Genomic DNA, 20,483 nt, shown 5'->3' with positions numbered 1-20,483 from the left:
TCGGTGGGTGGCACGGGATCGTGGACGGTCATTGCCGGCACCAGTGGGATCATGGGACTGCTGGGCTGGATGGGATCATCAGTGGGGTCATGGGATCGCCGGGTGACGAGGGTGGGATCACGGCTGGGATCATTGGTGGGATCCCAGGGATGGTGGAATGGGTGGGATCACGGATAGGATCAGCAGTGGGGTCATGGGATCACCAGGTGATGTGGGTGGGATCACGGCTGGGATCATTGGTGGGATCCCCGGGATGGTGGAATGGGTGGGATCACAGATAGGATCATCAATGGGGTCATGGGATCACCAGGTGATGTGGGTGGGATCACGGCTGGGATCATTGGTGGGATCCCCGGGATGGTGGAATGGGTGGGATCACGGATAGGATCATCAATGGGGTCATGGGATCGCAGGGTGACGTGGGTGGGATCACCGGTGAGATCACGGGTGGCATCAGTGGGATCGCTGGGATGGTGGCATGGGAGGGATGGCTGGGATCACTGGGATGGCTGGGATCACTGGGATCATCGGCAGGGCCATGGGATGGATGGGTGACACGGGGGGGATCACGAGTGGGATCATTGGTGGCATCTGGGGGGTCTACAGGATTACTGGGATGGCTGGGATCATACGCAGGGCCATGGGATGGATGGGAGACATGGGGGGGATCACGATTGGGATCATTGGTGGCATCTGGGGGGTCCGCAGGATCACTGGGATGGATGGGATCAACTGAATGGTGAGTGGGATGCCTGGTGGGATGGCTGGGATCCTTGTTGGGATGGCTGGGATCACTGGGATGGCTGGGATCCTTGTTGGGATGGCTGGGATCACTGGGATGGCTGGGATCCTTGTTGGGATGGCTGGGATCACTGGGATGGCTGGGATCATCGGCAGGGCCATGGGATGGATGGGTGATATGGGGGGGATCACGATTGGGATCATTGGTGGCATCTGGGGCTCCACAGGATTGCTGGGATCACTGGGATGGGTGGGATCAACTGAATGATGAGTGGGATGGCTGGTGGCATTGGTGGGATCCTTGGTGGGATGGCCTGGGATCCCTGGTGGGATGGTGGCATGGGAGGGATGGATCGGATCATTGGGATGGCTGGGATCACTGGGATGGCTGGGATCATCGGCAGGGCCATGGGATGGAAGGGTGACACGGGGGGGATCACCAGTGGGATCATTGGTGGCATCTGGGGGGTCTGCAGGAGCGCTGGGATCACTGGGATGGGTGGGATCAATTGAACAATGAGTGCGATGGCTGGTGGCATTGGTGGGATCACTGGGATGGCTGGGATCATCGGCAGGGCCATGGGATGGATGGGTGACGCGGGGGGGATCACGATTGGGATCATTGGTGGCATCTGGGGGGTCTGCAGGATCGCTGGGATGGATGGGATCAACTGAATGGTGAGTGGGATGGCTGGTGGGATGGCTGGGATCCTTGTTGGGATGGCTGGGATCACTGGGATGGCTGGGATCCTTGTTGGGATGGCTGGGATCACTGGGATGGCTGGGATCCTTGTTGGGATGGCTGGGATCACTGGGATGGCTGGGATCATCGGCAGGGCCATGGGATGGATGGGAGACATGGGGGGGATCACGATTGGGATCATTGGTGGCATCTGGGGGGTCTGCAGGATTACTGGGATGGCTGGGATGAACTGAATGATGAGTGGGATGGCTGGTGGCATTGGTGGAATCACTGGGATGGCTGGGATCCCTAGTTGGATGGGTGGGATCACTGGTATGGCTGGGATCACTGGGATGGCTGGGATCATCAGCAGGGCCATGGGATGGATGGGTGATACGGGGGGTATCACCAGTGGGATCATTGGTGGCATATGGGGAGTCTGCAGGATCGCTGGGATGGCTGGGATCAACTGAATGATGAGTGGGATGGCTGGTGGGATGGCTGGGATCACTGGTGGGATGGGTGGGATCCCTGGTGGGATGGTGGCATGGAAGGGATGGATCGGATCATTGGAATGGCTGGGATCACTGGGATGGCTGGGATCATCAGCAGGGCCATGGGATGGATGGGTGACACGGGGGGGATCACGAGTGGGATCATTGGTGGCATATGGGGAGTCTGCAGGATCGCTGGGATGGGTGGGATCAACTGAATGATGAGTGGGATGGCTGGTGGGATGGCTGGGATCCCTAGTAGGATGGCTGGGATCCCTGGGATGGCTGGGATCACTGGGATGGCTGGGATCATCGGCAGGGCCATGGGATGGATGGGTGACATGGGGGGGATCACGAGTGGGATCATTGGTGGCATCTGGGGGGTCTGCAGGAGCGCTGGGATCACTGGGATGGGTGGGATCAATTGAACAATGAGTGCGATGGCTGGTGGCATCGGTGGGATCACTGGGATGGCTGGGATCATCGGCAGGGCCATGGGATGGATGGGTGATATGGGGGGGATCACGATTGGGATCATTGGTGGCATCTGGGGCTCCACAGCATTGCTGGGATCACTGGGATGGGTGGGATCAACTGAATGATGAGTGGGATGGCTGGTGGCATTGGTGGGATCCTTGGTGGGATGGCCTGGGATCCCTGGTGGGATGGTGGCATGGGAGGGATGGATCGGATCATTGGGATGGGTGGGATCACTGGGATGGCTGGGATCATCAGCAGGGCCATGGGATGGATGGGAGAGACGAGTGGGATCACCAGTGGGATCATTGGTGGCATCTGGGGGGTCTGCAGGATCGCTGGGATGGGTGGGATCAACTGAATGATGAGTGGGATGGCTGGTGGGATGGCTGGGATCACTGGTGGGATGGGTGGGATCCCTGGTGGGATGGTAGCATGGAAGGGATGGATCGGATCATTGGAATGGCTGGGATCACTGGGATGGCTGGGATCATCGGCAGGGCCATGGGATGGATGGGAGAGACGAGTGGGATCACCAGTGGGATCATTGGTGGCATCTCGGGGGTCTGCAGGATCAGTGGGATCACTGGGATGGATGGGATCAACTGAATGATGAGTGGGATGGCTGGTGGGATGGCTGGGATCACTGGGATGGCTGGGATCATTGGCAGGGCCATGGGATGGATGGGTGACACGGGGGGGATCACCAGTGGGATCATTGGTGGCATCTGGGGCTCCACAGGATTGCTGGGATCACTGGGATGGATGGGATCAACTCAATGATGAGTGGGATGGCTGGTGGCATTGGTGGGATCCTTGGTGGGATGGCTGGGATCACTGGGATGGCTGGGATCATCAGCAGGGCCATGGGATGGATGGGTGACACAGGGGGGATCACCAGTGGGATCATTGGTGGCATCTGGGGGGTCCGCAGGATCAGTGGGATCACTGGGATGGGTGGGATCAACTGAATGATGAGGGGAATGGCTGGTGGCATCCGTGGGATCACTGGTGGGATGGGTGGGATCACTGGGATGGCTGGGATCATCGGTAGGGCCATGGGATGGATGGGAGATATGAGTGGGATCACCAGTGGGATCATTGGTGGCATCTGGGGGGGGCGCGGGAGCGCTGGGATGGGTGGGATCAACTGAATGATGAGTGGGATGGCTGGTGGGATGGCTGGGATCACTGGTGGGATGGGTGGGATCACTGGTGGGATGGTGGCATGGAAGGGATGGATCGGATCATTGGAATGGCTGGGATCACTGGGATGGCTGGGATCATCGGCAGGGCCATGGGATGGATGGGTGATATGGGGGGGATCACGATTGGGATCATTGGTGGCATCTGGGGCTCCACAGGATTGCTGGGATCAACTGAATGATGGGTGGGATCAACTGAATGATGAGTGGGATGGCTGGTGGCATTGGTGGGATCCTTGTTGGGATGGCTGGGATCACTGGGATGGCTGGGATCATCGGCAGGGCCATGGGATGGATGGGTGACACGGGGGGGATCACCAGTGGGATCATTGGTGGCATCTGGGGCTCCACAGGATTGCTGGGATCACTGGGATGGATGGGATCAACTGAAAGATGAGTGGGATGGCTGGTGGCATCAGTGGGATCACTGGGATGGTGGCATGGGAGGGATGGCTGGGATCCCTGGGATGGCTGGGATCATCGGCAGGGCCATGGGATGGATGGGTGACACGGGGGGGATCACCAGTGGGATCATTGGTGGCATCTGGGGGGTCTGCAGGATCACTGGGATCACTGGGATGGGTGGGATCAACTGAATGATGAGGGGAATGGCTGGTGGCATCGGTGGCATCACTGGTGGGATGGCTGGGATCATTGGGATGGTGGCATGGGAGGGATGGATCGGATCATTGGGATGGCTGGGATCACTGGGATGGCTGGGATCATCAGCAGGGCCATCGGATGGATGGGTGACACGGGGGGGATCACCAGTGGGATCATTGGTGGCATCTGGGGGGTCTGCAGGATCGCTGGGATGGGTGGGATCAACTGAATGATGAGTGGGATGGCTGGTGGGATGGCTGGGATCACTGGTGGGATGGGTGGGATCCCTGGTGGGATGGTGGCATGGAAGGGATGGATCGGATCATTGGAATGGCTGGGATCACTGGGATGGCTGGGATCATCAGCAGGGCCATGGGATGGATGGGTGATATGGGGGGATCACGATTGGGATCATTGGTGGCATCTGGGGGGTCCACAGGATCACTGGGATCACTGGGATGGCTGGGATCAACTGAATGATGAGGGGAATGGCTGGTGACATCAGTGGGATCACTGGTGGGATGGCTGGGATCACTGGTGGGATGGTGGCATGGGAGGGATGGATCGGATCATTGGGATGGCTGGGATCACTGGGATGGCTGGGACCATCGGCAGGGCCATGGGATGGATGGGTGATATGCTGGGGATCACGATTGGGATCATTGGTGGCATCTGGGGGGTCTGCAGGATCGCTGGGATGGGTGGGATCAACTGAATGATGAGTGGGATGGCTGGTGGGATGGCTGGGATCCCTAGTAGGATGGCTGGGATCCCTGGTATGGCTGGGATCACTGGGATGGCTGGGATCATCGGCAGGGCCATGGGATGGATGGGTGATACGGGGGGGATCACGATTGGGATCATTGGTGGCATCTGGGGGGTCTGCAGGATCGCTGGGATGGATGGGATCAACTGAATGATGAGTGGGATCACTGGTATGGCTGGGATCACTGGGATGGGTGGGATCATTGGCAGGGCCATGGGATGGATGGGTGATATGGGGGGGATCACGATTGGGATCATTGGTGGCATCTGGGGCTCCACAGGATTGCTGGGATCACTGGGATGGGTGGGATCAACTGAATGATGAGTGGGATGGCTGGTGGGATGGCTGGGATCATTGGCAGGGCCATGGGATGGATGGGTGATACAGGGGGGATCATGACTGGGATCATTGGTGGCATCTGGGGGGTCCGCAGGATCAGTGGGATGGGTGGGATCAACTGAATGATGAGTGGGATGGCTGGTGGGATGGCTGGGATCCCTAGTAGGATGGCTGGGATCCCTGGGATGGCTGGGTCTGGGGGTTCCCTGGGATGGCTGAGCTCATGTCACAGTGACACCCATGGGTGCCAGCGCCCGGCGGCGCGGCGGAACGGGAGCACGGCGTCTTCCGTCAGCCCTCCCCACACAAACAGCGTCGGAGCGATGGCGTTTATTAATATATTAGTGGAGTCTTTCTTTCTTTTTGGTTAAACTTTTTTAGGCACTGCTTTGGAAGAAGGCTATCGAGTTTCGAAAGGGCAAAGGGGGAAGCGGGCCGGCGGCGGGCCGGCGGCACGGCAAGGCAGCATGGTGGCACGGCGGCGTCACGCCGCGCTCAGCACCGCCGCCCGCCCCAGGGCCAGCGCCAGCGCGGCCGCCTCCGCGGCACCGTGCGGCACCGCGGCGTATCTGCGCCCGAAGCTGGAGGACGAGTAGGAGGAAGACGAGAAGGTCATGGAGAAGCCGGAGCCGGTGGCGTCGAAGCTGCCGCGCCGCGAACCCGAGCGCGATCCGGTGCGGGAGCTGGAGCGCGAGCCGGCGGCGGAGCCGGCGCCGCTGACGTTGTAGGGGCTGTAGTAGCCCTTGGAGGAGCGGGACGAGGCCTCGAGCAGCCGCAGGCCGGTGCCGTCCTCGATCATGCTGCGCTCCATGGCGTCCTTGTAGGAGATCTTCAGCTTGGTCTTGGGGCACGTGAGGTACTTGGAGTAGGTGGCGACGTCGCGCAGCTTCTGCGCCGTGCGCGCGTCGATGGTGCCCTTCTGCAGCGCCTCGTCCAGGGAGACGCGGCCGGCGGCGTCGGGCTCGATGAGCCCCCCGGTCAGGTACTGCACCTCCAGGAAGCGCTGCCCGGCCTCGTAGTACAGCCAGCCCTTCTTCAGCGCCTGCGCCGCCGACATCTTGGTCTTGGTGCGCGGGTCCTCGAAGCCGGAGAAGGCCTTCTGCGCCAGGTTGATGCGGTCCACCATGATGCGGTCCACCAGCCCCCTGCTCACGGCGTCGGCCACCGAGCAGCGCTCGCCCGTGCCGGGGTCGATGATGCCGCCGGTGCAGGCCTGCGCCTCCAGCAGCCGCTGGCCCGTGATGTTGTCCACCAGGTTGCGGCGCATGGCCTCGGTGATGGACACCTTCTCCAGCGTGTCGGTGTCCAGGATGCCGGCCACCGGCCCCCGTCTCCTCGCTGGGGTCGGTCCACGCGGCGCCCGGCAGCCTCGGCGGGGCCGGGCTGGCCGAGTAGGAGGACGACGAGGAGCCGACGGAGGACGAGCGCGAGCGGAAGCCACCCATGTTGCCGGAGAGCATGTCGGCGAACTCGGTGATGGAGAGCGTGCCGGAGCGGTACTGGTCCAGCGCCGACTGGTCGATGAGGCCGCGGGAGATGGCGTCGTCGATGTCGTACTGGCGGCCCGAGCGCCGGTCGATGATCATGGACTTGACCACGCCGTCCGAGGACGAGGTGGTGATCTCCTCCCACTCGCACTCCTGCTCCGACAGCTCCAGGTAGGTCTGGTGGTCGATGAGGCCCTTGCGGTACGCCTCGTACACCGACATCTCCTTGCCCGTCTCCGGGTCCACGATGACCACGCGCCGCTTGCGCACCGACGACTTGGACGACGTCTTCCTCTCGCGCTTCTTCTCCTTCAGCGGCAGCAGGCGCAGCCCCGTCTCGGGGTCGGTGACGCAGCGCTCCATCAGCTGCAGGTAGGTGAGGTTCTCCTCCGTGTTGGGGTCGAAGAAGCCCTTGGTGTCGTCGCTGGGGTCGGACAGCACCTCGTTCATCTCCTCGTCGAACAGCCCGCGCTTGTAGGCCACCTCGACGGGCAGGCGGTGGCTCTCCTCGGGGTCGATGATGCCGCCGGTGGCGATCTGGGCCTCCAGCAGGCGCACGCCGTGGTCCCTCAGGATCAGCCCCTTCTTCATGGCCTGGAAGAGGGAGATGAGCTTCCCGGTGTAGGGGTCCTTGTAGCCGGTGACGGCGCGCTCGGCCGACAGCAGCTTGTCCTTGAACTCGGGCCCCACGATGCCCATGCGCACGGCCTCCTCCACCGTCAGCTTCAGGCCCTTGATGGGGTCGATGACGTAGCCGGTGGCCGCCTGCGCCTCCAGGAGCTCGAAGGCGGTGCCGGGCCGGATGATGCCCTTCTTCATGGCCTGGTAGACGGAGAGCCGCTCCTTGGTGGAGTCCACGAAGACGCCGGCGATGCAGCTGGTGCCCTCCAGGAACGCCTTCAGGTTCTTGGAGACCTCCTCGACGGACGTCAGCCCCTCGTGCAGCCGCTGCGCCGTGGCCTCGTCCATCACCTGCGACAGGACCAGCTCCTCCACGGTGATCTGCTTGCGCAGCCCGCGGAAGGTGAGCTGGCGCGCGTCGCCCAGCGGCAGCAGCAGCAGCCCGCTGCCCTCGTCCTTGCGGCAGCGCCGCTGCAGCTGCGTGTAGCTCAGCTTCTCGTCGGTGCACGGGTCCACGAAGCTGCGCACCTCGCTGGGCTCGCACAGCGCGTCGTACGTCTCCCTGTTGATGAAGCCGCGGTGGCAGGCCACCTCCAGGGGCAGGTGGAAGCCCAGGTGCGGGTCGATGACGCCGCCGGTGGCCAGCTGGGCGTCCAGGAGCTTGAGGGCCTCCTCGCTCGGCACCAGGTCCTTCTTCATGGCCTGGAAGATGGAGATCTTCTGCTCGCTGTAGGGGTCCCGGTACCCGGTGACGGCCCTCTCGGCCGACAGCAGGCGGTCGTGCATCTCGGGCCCCACCACGCCTCTGCGCACGGCCTCGTCCACCGACAGCATCTCGTTGTGGACGGGGTCCAGCACGAAGCCGGTGGCCGCCTGGGCCTCCAGCAGGCAGCGGGCCGCCTCGGCGCCGATCAGCCCCTTCTTGAGCGCCTGGTAGACGCTCAGCGTCTGCTTGGAGGAGGGCACGTAGATGCCGGCGACGCAGCCCGAGCCGTAGAGGCACCTGCGGACGGCCTCGTCCTCCAGCAGCTGGCGGAAGGTCCTGGAGCCGTCCTTGAGCAGCCGGTAGACGTCCTGCGAGATCACCTTGGCCTCAAAGAGCTCCTCGGCCGTGACGTGGCGCCGGCCGTAGTCGAAGGACGCCAGGTTCTGCTGCCGGATGATCTCGGTGCGCTCGATGATCTCGATGATGATGATGATCATGCGCTCCTTGGAGACGCGGCCCGCCTGGAAGTCCTCCATCAGCCGCCGCCGCTGCTCGTCGGGCAGCAGATCCGACTGCATGATCTCCCACAGCGTCATGGAGGAGCCGGCCCGGCTGCCCGCCGGGATGTCCACCCGCGTCTCCTCGAACACCTTCCGCGTCTCCTCCTCCGTGTACACCCGCGTCGTCTCCACCACCGTCGGCTTCTCGGGCTCCCGCAGCGGCAGCAGGAGCAGCCCCGTCTCGGGGTCCTCGACGCAGCGCTCCTTCAGCTGCAGGTAGGTGAGGTTCTCGTGCGTGTTGGGGTCGAAGAAGCCCTTGGTGTCGTCGCTGGGGTCGGACAGGACGCGGTTCATCTCCTCATTGAAGTACCCGCGCTCGTAGGCCACCTCCACGGGGATGCGGTGGCTGTGCACCGGGTCGATGATGCCGCCGGTGGCGATCTGGGCCTCCAGCAGGCGCACGCCGTGCTCCCTGACGATCAGCCCCTTCTGCATGGCCTCGAAGAGCGAGATGGTGTTCCCCGAGTAGGGGTCCTTGTAGCCGGTGACGGCCTTCTCGGCCGACAGCAGCTTCTCGTGCAGCTCGGGTCCCACCACGCCGGCCTTCACCGCCTCGTTGACGTACAGCTTGCGGTTCCTCACCGCGTCGATCAGGAAGCCGGTGGCCGCCTGCGCCTCCAGCAGCACCACGGCGGTGCTGGCGCGCAGCAGGTTCCTCCTCATGGCCTCGTAGATGTTCAGCTTCTCCTTGGTGGCCTCCACGTAGACGCCGGCGATGCAGTCGCCGCCGTGCAGGAAGCGCCTGACCGCCTCCGTCTCGGCCAGCTCCTTCACCGTCGCGCGGCCGTCCTGCAGCTGCTGGTACTGCGCCGCGCTGAGGATGCGCGCCTCCAGCAGCTCGCTGGCCGGCACCGGCGCCCGCAGCCCCGTGAAGCTCAGCTTCTCCTGCTTCCTGCTCTCCGTCTCCTCGATGATGGTGATGACGATCTTGATGACCTTCTCCACCGTCACCCTGCCCGTCTTGTACTGCCGCAGCAGCTCCCGCCGCTGCTCCTCGCTCAAGTACTCCGAGTGGATCAGCTCCCACACGCTCACCGTGCGGCCGCGCAGGCTGCCGGCCGGCACCTCCACCGTGGCTTTGCCGAAGCTCTCCTCGGCCTCAGCGTCCGTGTAGATCTCCTCCTGCTGCGCCTGGATGGCGGCGTCCGACAGCGGCAGCAGGAGGAACCCCGTGCGCTCGTCCCGGCGGCAGCTCTGCTGCAGCTGCGCGTAGCTGACGTTCTGCCGGCTGCCGGGGCAGTAGAAGCCCCGCAGCTCCTCCAGAGCCTCCTTCATCTCGGCGTCCAAGCAGCCGCGCCGGTAGGCGACGTCGAGCGGCAGGCGGTGGCTGTGCGCCGGGTCGACGATGCCGCCGGTGCAGAGCTGCACGTCCAGCAGCCGCACGCCGGCGTCGGTGGGGACCAGGCCCTTCTTCAGCGCCTGGAACAGGGCGACGGTCTGCCCGGTGTAGGGGTCCTTGTAGCCGCTCACCGCCTTCTCCGCCGACAGCAGCCGCTCGTGGACCTCCGGCCCGACCACCTCGGCCTTCACCGCCTCGTCCACGGTGTACAGCCGCCCGCCGCTCGGCTCCACGATGAAGCCGGCGGCCGCCTGCGCCTCCAGCAGAGCCAGGGCCACCTCCGGCTTCAGCAGGTTCCTCCTCTGGGCTTCGTAGAAGCTCAGCGTCTCCCCGCTGGACTCCACCAGGACGCCGGCGATGGCGTCGGTGCCCCTCAGGTAGCGCCGCACGCCGTCGCTCCCAGCCACGTCGGCCACGCTGGCCTTGCCCTGCCGAAGCCGGTTGTACGTGTCCTTGTCGATGATGCGGCTCTCCAGCAGCTCGGCGGCCGGCACCGGGGCGCGCAGCCCCTCGAACAGCAGCTGCCTCTTCTTCTCGGCCTCCTCCACCACGGTGATGACGATGCGGATGATCTTCTCCACCGTCACCTTGCCGCTGCGGTACTGCTGGATCAGCTCCCTCCTCTGGTCCTCAGTGAAGTACTCCGAGTTGATGATCTCCCAGATGCTCACCGTCTTGCCTTGGAACTTGCCGAACGGGGCGCTCACCGTGGCCTTCTGCAAGACGTCCTTGGCCTCGCGGTCGCTGTACGCTCCGCGCCCGCCTGGCTGCTGAGCGGCAGCAGGAGCAGCCCCGTGTCCGGGTCGGCGACGCAGCGCTCCATCAGCTGCAGGTAGGTGAGGTTCTCCTGCGTGTTGGGGTCCAGGAAGCCCTTGGTGTCGTCGCTGGGGTCGGACAGGACGCGGTTCATCTCCTCGTCAAACAGCCCGCGCTTGTAGGCCGCCTCCACGGGCAGGCGGTGGCTGTGCACCGGGTCGATGATGCCGCCGGTGGCGATCTGGGCCTCCAGCAGGCGCACGCCGTGCTCCCTGACGATCAGCTCCTTCTGCATGGCCTCGAAGAGCGAGATCTTGTCCCCGGTGTAGGGGTCCTTGTAGCCGGTGACGGCGCGCTCGGCCGACAGCAGCTTGTTGTGCAGCTCGGGTCCCACCAGCCCGTCCCGCACCGCTTCGTTCACCGACAGCCTGGCGTTGCGCACGGGGGTCCAGCATGAAGCCGGTGGCCGCCTGCGCCTCCAGCAGCACCAAGGCGGTGCCGGGGCTGAGCAGCCGCTTCTTCATGGCCTCGTAGATGCTCATCTTCTGCCTCCCGGGCTCCAGCAGCAAACCGGCGATGCAGCTGCGGCCCTGCAGGAACGTCCGCACGTCGTCGCGCCGCGCCAGCTCCTCCACGCTCACCTTCCCCTCGGCCAGCTGGCCCAGGCTGTGGCCGCTCAGGACGCCGGCGGCCGCCAGCTGCTGCGCCGACACTTTGTGCCGGATGCCCTGGAAGGCGAATTCGGGCTCTCCGTTCTGCTCCGGGCCGTCCAGCGCGTGGCGGCCGTTGGGCACCGCGTGCGGCTGCGGCGGCTGCTGCGGCGCCGCGTCCGTTTGGATCATCATCTCCCGCGTGGGCGCCGCCGCGCTCCGCTGCTCCTCCTGCAGCTGCTGCAGCCGCTCGCAGCAGCTTCCGGTTCTCCTCCTCCAGCAGCCGCTCCTGCTTCTGCCGCTGCTTCTGCAGCTGCTGCAGCTCCTCCTGCTTGCGGCGGACGCTCTCCTCCGCCTCCTCCTGCTGCCGCTTGGCTTCGTCCAGCATGGCCTTCAGCTGCTGCTTCTCCTGCTCCATCTCCTGCTGCTGCCGCTCCTGCTCGGCCTTCAGGCTCTGCGCTTTGTCCACTTCGTCCTGGAACAGCTTCTCCAGCTTCGCCTTCTCCTCCTCGATGAATTTCTCCTTCTGCAGCAGGGCGTCCTTCTCGAGCAGGAAGGATTCCTGCAGCGACTGCGCCTCCTGGCGGAGCTGCGCCTGCTGGGCCACTTCCATCTGTGGGCAGAGGGGAGCGAGGTCAGGGGGAGAGCGGGTGGGGGGCTGGGGGGGGGGGGAGTGTGGGGTGAGGGTGGGGGGAAGGGGGGGGTGGGGGTGAGGATGGAGGTGAGGGGGTGAGGGGGGGGTGCAGCGGGGGATGAAGGGTAGGGTTGTGGGGTGGGGGGTGGGAGTGTGGGGTGAGGGTGGGGGTGAGGGGGGGGTGCAGCTGTAGGGGTGAAGAGGGGGATGAAGGGTAGGGTTGTGGGGTGGGGGGTGAGGGTGGTGGTGAGGGAGGAGGGGGATGAAGGGTAGGGTTGTGGGGTGGGGGGTGGGTGGGGGGTGAGGGTGGAGGTGGGGGGGGTGAGGGGGGGTGCAGCTGTAGATGAAGGGTAGGGTTTGTGGGGTGGGGGGAGGGTGGGGGGGTGGGGGTGAGGGTGGGGGTGAGGGGGGGGTGCAGCTGTAGGGGTGAAGCAGGGGATGAAGAGTAGGGTTGTGGGGTGGGGGGTGGGTGGGGGGTGAGGGTGGAGGTGGGTGGGGGAGGGGGGGGGTGCAGCGGGGGATGAAGGGTAGGGTTGTGGGGTGGGGGGTGGGGTGGGGGGTGAGGGTGGAGGTGGGTGGGGGAGGGGGGGGGTGCAGCGGGGGATGAAGGGTAGGGTTGTGGGGTGGGGGGTGGGTGGGGGGTGAGGGTGGAGGTGGGGGGGGTGCAGCTGTAGGAGTGAAGAGATGAAGGGTAGGGTTGTGGGGTGGGGGGGGTGGGGGGAGTTGGGGTTGGGGGGGGTGGGGGGTGGGGGTGGGGGGTGGGGGTGAGGGTGGAGGTGAGCAGGGTGCAGCTGTAGGGGTGAAGAGGGGGATGAAGGGTAGGGTTGTGGGGTGGGGGGGGTGGGGGGAGTGGGGGTTGGGGGGGGTGGGGGGTGGGGGTGGGGGGTGGGGGTGAGGGTGGAGGAGAGCAGGGTGCAGCTGTAGGGGTGAAGAGGGGGATGAAGAGTAGGGTTGTGGGGTGGGGGATGGGTGAGGGTGGAGGTAGGGGGCTGGGAGGGGGGGGTGGGAGTGAGGGGTGAGGTTGGGGGGAAGGGGGGTGGGTGGGGGTGAGGGTGGAGGTGGGGGGGGGTACAGCTGTAGGGGTGAAGAGGGGGATGAAGGGTAGGGTTGTGGGGGGGTGGGAGGGGGTGGGGGGGGGTGAGGGTGGAGGTGAGGGGGGGGAGGGGGGGTGCAGCGGGGGATGAAGGGTAGGGTTGTGGGGTGGGGGGTGGGTGGGGGGTGAGGGGGGGATGAGGGGGGGTGCAGCTGTAGGGGTGAAGAGGGGGATGAAGGGTAGGGTTGTGGGGTGGGGGGTGGGTGGGGGGTGAGGGTGGGGGTGGGGGGGGTGAGGAGGGGGTGCAGGGGGGGGTGCAGCTGTAGGGGTGAAGCGGGGGATGAAGGATAGGGTTGTGGGGTGGGGGGTGGGGGGTGGGTGAGGGTGGAGGTGGGGGGTGGTGGGGGGGGTGCAGCTGTGGGGGTGAAGCGGGGGATGAAGGGTAGGGGTGGGGGGTGGGGGGTGGGGGGTGGGAGTGAAGGGTGAGGGTGGGGGGAAGGGGGTGGGTGGGGGGTGAGGGTGGAGGTGGGGGGGGAGGGGAGGTGCAGCTGTAGATGAAGGGTAGGGTTGTGGGGTGGGGGGTGGGTGGGGGGTGAGGGTGGAGGTGGGGGGGGTGCAGCTGTAGGGGTGAAGAGGGGGATGAAGGGTAGGGTTGAGGGGTGAGGGGTGGGAGTGTGGGGTGAGGGTGGAGGGAAGGGGGGGGTGGGGGGGAGGGTGGAGGTGGGGGGGGTGAGGGGGGTGCAGCTGTAGATGAAGGGTAGGGTTGTGGGGTGGGGGGGGTGGGGGGAGTGGGGGTTGGGGGGGTGGGGGGTGGGGGTGGGGGGTGGGGGTGAGGGTGGAGGTGAGCAGGGTGCAGCTGTAGGGGTGAAGAGGGGGATGAAGAGTAGGGTTGTGGGGTGGGGGGTGGGAGTGTGGGGTGAGGGTGGAGGGAAGGGGGGGTGGGGGGGAGGGTGGAGGTGGGGGGGGTGCAGCTGTAGATGAAGGGTAGAGTTGTGGGGTGGGGGGTGGGTGGGGGGTGACGGTGGGGGGAAGGGGGGGGTGGGGGGGAGGGTGGAGGTGCGGGGGGGAGGGGGGGGGTGCAGCGGGGGATGAAGGGTAGGGTTGTGGGGTGGGGGGTGGGTGGGGGGTGAGGGTGGAGGTGGGGGGTGGTGAGGGGGGGGTGCAGCTGTAGGGGTGAAGCGGGGGATGAAGGGTAGGGTTGTGGGGTGGGGGGTGGGTGGGGGGTGAGGGTGGTGGTGGGGGGGAGGGGGGTGCTGCTGTAGGGGTGAAGAGGGGGATGAAGGGTAGGGTTGTGGGGGGTGGGAGGGGGTGGGGGGGGGTGAGGGTGGAGGTGAGGGGGGGGAGGGGGGGTGCAGCGGGGGATGAAGGGTAGGGTTGTGGGGTGGGGGGTGAGTGGGGGGTGAGGGTGGAGCTGGGGGGGGTGAGGGGGGGTGCAAACCGCTGTGGGCTGAGAGCTGTGCGTTTGGGGCAGAAATGGGGGGGCTGGGGGCAGGACTGCGGTGGTTAGGGGGCAAACTGGGTTGGTTAGGGGGCAGAACTGGGTTGGTTAGGGAGCAGAGATGGGAAGGTTTGGGGGCAGAGATGGATTAAGGATGCAGAGATTTGTGGGTAAAGGGGCAGAACTTCACTATGGGGCAGAGCTGGAGGCATTAGGGGGCAGAACTGGGATGGTTAGGGGGCAGAACTGAGATGGTTAGGGGTCAGAGCTGGGTTGGTTAGGGGGCAAACTGGGTTGGTTAGGGGGCAAAGCGAGTGGGCTGGGAGCAGAGCTGGGTGGGTTGGGGGCAGAAATGGGATTGGGGGCAGAGCTGGGATGGTTAGGGGGCAGAGATGGGTTAAGGATGCAGAGATGTGTGGGTAAGGGGGCAGAAATTCACTATGGGGCAGAGCTGGAGGCATTAGGGGGCTGAAGTGGGATGGTTAGGGGGCGAACTGGGATGATTAGGAGTCAGAGCTGAGAAGATTTGGGGGCAGAGATGGGTTGAGGATGCAGAGACGTGTGGGTAAGGGGGCAGAACTGCACTATGGGGCAGAGCTGGAGGGATTATGGGGCAGAATTGGGATGGTTAGGTGGCAAAGTGGGTTGGTTAGGGGGCAAAGCTGGGTTAAGGATGCAGGGATGTGTGGGTAAAGGGGCAGAACTGCACTATGGGGCAGAACTGGGATGGTTAGGGGGCAGAGATGGGAAGGTTGGGGGCAGAACTGGGATTGGGGGCAGAGCTGGGCGAGTTAGGGGGCAGAGCTGGGAAGGTTGGGGGCTGAACCGGTCCAGCCGTCAGGGGGCAGCATTAAGTAAGGGGTCAGAATGAAGTAAGGGATCAGAATGAAGTAAGGGGTCAGAATGAAGTAAGGGGGCAGAATGAAGTAAGGGGTCAGAATGAAGTAAGGGGTCAGAATGAAGTAAGGGGGCAGAATGAAGTAAGGGGGCAGAATGAAGTAAGGGGGCAGAAGTAAGTAAGGGGTCAGAGCCGCGTTCAGGGCCGGAGCTGAGGCAGGGCGCAGAGCCGCAGGGCTCGCAGACGCAGCGCATGCGATCGCGCAGGCAGAACACGAGGACGCCGTCCCTGCGGCTCCCGCCGGCGTGGGGCAGAACGCAGCCGCGCAGCAGCGCCGCCTGCGGGGCGCCAGGAGGGGGAGGAGGCCGACGCCGGGAGGCGCGCAGCCCCGCAGCGCAGTACCTCCTCGGCCCGCCGCTGCAGCAGCTCCGCCTCGCGCTTCAGCCCCTCCTTCTCGCGCTCCAGGTCGGCGATGGCGCCGCGCAGCTTCTCGGCGTCGCGGTCGCTCTGCTGCCGCCGCGTCTCCAGCGCCTGCACCTGCGCCAGCTTCTCCTGCGTGGCCAGCTCGGTGTCGTGCAGCCGCCCGCCGATCTCCTCGGCCTGGCGCCGGAAGCGCCGCGCCTCCTCCTCGGCCGCGCTCTGCGCCGCGCTCAGCTCGGCCACGCGCAGCTTCAGCCGCTCGGCCTCGGCCGCCGCGTCCAGCTGCCGCCGCCGCTCGGCCTCCAGCGTCTTCTGGAAGCCCTCGGTCTCCTCGGCCAGGCGCCGCCGCATCTCCTCGCGGTCCTCCTGCAGCCGCTTGGCGTGCTCCTGCGCCAGCTCCTTCTGCTTCTGCAGCGCCTCGGCCTCGGCCCGCAGCCGCGCCGCCTCCTGCACCGCCTGCATCTTCTCCCGCAGGACGCGCTCGGCCAGCGCGCGCTGCTGCGCCAGGTCGTCCTCGGCCAGCTGCCGCAGCCGCGCCGCCTCCTGCGCCTCCACGCCGAGCCGCGCCGCCTCCTCGGCCACGAGCCGCAGCCGCTCCGCCTCCTCGGCCAGCGCCTTGCGCGCCTCCTCCTCGCCGCGCAGCGCCAGCGCCTTGTTCTCCTCCTCCGCCAGCCCCTTCAGCCGCGCCAGCTCCTCCAGCTGCACCCGCAGCCGCAGCAGCTCCTCCTCCGCCCGCGCCCGCTGCCGCGCCGCCTCGGCCGCCTCCTCCTTGAGCCGCCGCAGCTCCTCGTCCAGCACGCCCTTCTGCTGCGCGCTCTCGTCCAGCCGCAGCCGCAGCCGGCCCAGCTCCTGCTCCACCTGCGCCTTCTGCCGCAGCGTCTGCTCCGCGAACCGCTTGTGCTTCTCCATCTCGGCGTCCGCCAGCTCCTTCTGCCGCAGCGCCGCCCGCTCCGCCTGCGCCCGCCGCTCCGCCTCCCGCTCCGCCTCCACCCGCAGCGCCTCCGCCTCCGCCTGCGCCCGCGCCTGCGCCTGCGCCTCCTCCTCGGCGCGCCGCTTCTGCCGCTCCGCCTCCTCCACGCGCTGCCGCGACAGCCGCGCGTCCTCCTCGGCCCCGCCGCGCGCCGCCTCCGCCTCCTCGGCCGCCCGCCGCGCGCCCTCCGCCTCCAGCCGCAGCCGCTCCAGCGCGCTCTGCTCCTGCCGCTGCATCTCCTGCAGCTCGCGCTCCTTCTCGCGCACGGCCGCCAGCCGCGCCTTCTCCTCGGCCGCCACGCGCTTCTGCGCCGCCTCCCGCGCCAGCTGCACCTGCCGCTCGGCCTCGCGCTCCGCCGCCTCCTTCTGCCGCCGCGCCTCCTCCACCGTCGCCTTCAGCCGCTCCACCTCCTCCAGCGCCGCCCGCCGCTGCCGCGCCGCCTCCTCCTCGGCCGCCGCCATGGCCAGCGCCCGCTCCTCGGCCTCGCGCCGCCGGCCCTCCTCCTCGGCCGCCGCCGCCCGCTGCCGCTCGGCCTCGCGCTCGGCGCGCTCCCGGCTGCGCTGCGCCTCCTCGGCCTCGGCGCGGATGCGGCCCAGCTCGCGCTCCAGCTCGGCCTTGCCGGCGGCGGCGCGCTCGAAGCCGCCCTTCAGGGCCAGGATCTCCTCCTCCACCTGGCGCCGCTGGCGCAGCGTGTCCTCCAGCAGCGCGCGCTGCCGCTCCAGCTCGCTCTCGGACGAGCGCTTCAGCTGCGCGATGCGCTCCTCCACGTCCTGCTTGTGCTGCGCCGCCTGCTCCTCCAGCAGCCGCCGCTGGAACGCCTCGTCCTCGGCCAGCCGCCGCAGCCGCTCGTTCTCCGCCTCCTTCTCGGTCAGCGCCATCTCGGCCTCCGCCTTCAGCCGCGACGCCTCGGCCACGGCCGACAGCTTCTCCTTCAGGATGCGCTCCGCCTCGCCGCGCTGCCGCGCCGCCTCCTCCTCGGCCAGCAGCCGCTGCCGCTTCGCCTCCTCCGACTGCGCCCGCAGCCGCGCCGCCTCCTCGGCCAGCTCGCGCAGCCGCTCCGCCTCCGCCTCCAGCCGCTGCTTGGACTTCTCGCTGCAGCTGCGCGACTCCTCCTCGGCGCGCGCCTTGCTCTCCAGCAGCACCTCCACCTCGGCGCGCAGCTTGGCCAGCTCCTCCTCCAGCTCCGCGCGCCGCCGCGCCGCCTCGCCGGCCGCGTCCTTCAGCCGGCACAGCTCCTCCTCCAGCAGCAGCCGCTGCTGCTCGCCGTTCTCCAGCTGCGCCTTCAGCCGGATCAGCTCCTGCTCGGCCGCCAGCCGCTGCTGCGCCGTGCCCTCGGCCAGGGCGCGCTGCTTCTCCAGCTCCTCCTCGGCCGCCTCCTTCTGCCGCAGCGCCGCGCGCTCGGCGTTGGCGCGCTTGCGGGCCTCGCGCTCCGCGTCCTCCTTCTGCCTCTCGGCCTCCTCCTGCGCCAGCGCCTTCTGCTGCGCCACCTCCTCCGCCTGCAGCCGCAGCCGCAGCGCCTCGTTGGCCTTCAGGCGCCAGCGCTCCGCCTCCCGCTCCGCCTCCTCGCGCGCCGCCTCCGCCTCCGCCTGCAGCCGCCGCCGCCGCTCCGCCTCCTCCTGCAGCTGCTCCACGGCCGTGTGCTCCTCGCGCAGCGACTGCTCCAGCCGCTCCGCCTTCTCGGCCAGCGACAGCCGCTTGCTCTGCAGCTCGGCCTCGGCGCTGCGCTGCGCCGCCTCCTCCGCCACGCGGATCTGCCGCTCCTTCTCCTCCTCCGCCTTCCGCCGCCGCCGCTCCGCCTCCTCGGCCCGCAGCCGCAGCGCCTCCAGGTCGGCCATGGCCGCCTGCTTCTCCCGCGCCGCCTCGCGCTCCGCCTCCACCTTTTGCCGCAGCTCCTCCTCGGCCTGCCGCTTCTTCTGGCTCTCGTCCTTCACCTGCCGCCGCAGCCGCTCCGCCTCCTCCTGCGCCGCGCGCTTCTGCCGCTCCGCCTCCTCGGCGCGCGCCCGCAGCTCCGCCAGCTCGGCCTCGGCGCCCGCGCGCTGCCGCTCGGTGCCGTCCAGCTGCAGGCGGATCAGCCGGATCTCCTCCTCCACGCGCACGCGGCTCTGCTCCGCCTCCTCCACCAGCTTGGCCTTGCTCTCGATCTGCCGCTCCGAGCTGCGCCGCAGCTCCCGCAGCTCCTGCTCGATGTTCTGCTTCTGCTGCTCCGCGTCCGCCGCCACCGCCTCGCGCCGCGTCGCCTCCTCCTGCATGCGCCGCTGCAGCTCCCGCGCCTCCGCCTCCGCCTGCGCCTTGGCCTGCGCGTGCGCCTCGGCCCGCTGCCGCTGCGCCTCCAGCTGCGCCTCCACCTCCGCCAGCCGCCGCCGCTCCTCCTCCTTCAGCTTCTCGGCCGCTTTCTGAGGGGAGAGAGGGAGCGGGAGAACGCGGCCGTCAGCGCCAGCCCTGCAGCCCCGACGGGCCGGGGGACGCGCGCCGCGGCGCCGCCTGCAAGGCCTGCGCCAACCGGGATGCGCCGACGCATGGCATCGGGGCTGGCTGAGCTGCACCGACCACGCGTCCGCCGCCATGCATTGCGCTGCAGCGCCGGGAGGGATGCGGGCGATGCAGGAGCGTGGCAGCGGCACCAACACCACCGCTGTGCAATGCAGCAATGCAGCGCTGCTGCTGCACCCAGCATGCACAATGCCGCCACAGAAATGAGCTGCACTGCTGCTGCTGCGTCCAGCGGGAACACCACTCTGCAATGCAGCGCTGCTGCTGCGCCCAGCATGCACAACGCCACCAGAGAGATGAGCTGCACTGCTGCTGCACCCAGCATGCACAGCACCACCACAGAAATGAGCCGCACCACTGCTGCACCCAGTGTGAACACCACTGTGCAATGCAGCACCGCTGCTGCGCCCAGCATGCGAACCACCACCGTGTAAAGCAGCACTGCCACTGCACCCAGCATGCAGACCACCACTGCAATGCAGCATCGCTGCTGCGCCCTGCATGCACAATGCCACCACAGAAATGAGCTGCACCGCTGCTGCGCCCAGCATGCACAGAACCACCACAGAAATGAGCTGCACCACTGCTGTGCCCAGCATGCACAGCGCCACCAGAGATGAGCTGCACCACTGCTGCACCCAGCATGCACAGCACCGCCACAAAAATAAGCTGCACCGCTGCTGCACCCAGCATGCGCAACGCCACCAGACAGATGAGCTGCACCATTGCTGTGCCCAGTGTGAACATCACTGTGCAATGCAGCACCACTGCTGCACCCAGCATGCACAGCACCGTCGCAGAAATAAGCTGCACCTCTGCTGCACCCAGCATGCGCAACATCACCACAGAAATGAGCTGCACCACTGCTGCGCCCAGCATGCGAACCACCACCACCGTGTAAAGCAGCACTGCCACTGCACCCAGCATGCAGACCACCACTGCAATGCAGCACCGCTGCTGCGCCCAGCATGCACACGACCACCACAGAAATGAGCTGCACTGCTGCTGCGCTCAGCACGCAGACCACCACTCTGCAATGCAGCACCGCTGCTGCAGGCTGCATGCACAGAGCTGCCACAGAAATGAGCTGCACCGCTGCTGCTGCGTCCAGCGGGAACACTGCTCTGCAATGCAGCGCTGCTGCTGCACCCAGCATGCACAGAGCCGCCACAGAAATGAGCTGCACCTCTCCTGCTCCCAGCATGCGAACCACCACCATGTAAAGCAGCACTGC

At 66.8% G+C, this 20,483-nt stretch overlaps 1 protein-coding gene across 1 annotated transcript in view; it reads right to left on the bottom strand.

Moving 5' to 3' along the window:
* Nucleotides 1–5,624: 5,624 nt before the first annotated feature.
* LOC125690808 (plectin-like) overlaps nucleotides 5,625–20,483 on the bottom strand; it is a 31,705-nt gene continuing 16,846 nt past the window's right edge. The window contains 6 exon segments of the mRNA XM_048939527.1: nucleotides 5,625–6,634; nucleotides 6,636–10,786; nucleotides 10,789–11,221; nucleotides 11,223–11,678; nucleotides 11,680–12,039; nucleotides 15,772–19,152. Coding sequence (XP_048795484.1) covers nucleotides 5,792–6,634; nucleotides 6,636–10,786; nucleotides 10,789–11,221; nucleotides 11,223–11,678; nucleotides 11,680–12,039; nucleotides 15,772–19,152 — 9,624 coding nt within the window. The 3' untranslated portion in view covers nucleotides 5,625–5,791.

Source organism: Lagopus muta, chromosome 3, assembly GCF_023343835.1.
Source record: "Lagopus muta isolate bLagMut1 chromosome 3, bLagMut1 primary, whole genome shotgun sequence".
NCBI lineage: Eukaryota > Metazoa > Chordata > Aves > Galliformes > Phasianidae > Lagopus > Lagopus muta.
Note: the sequence above shows the minus strand (reverse complement) of the source record. Positions and strands in the feature narration are given on the sequence as shown.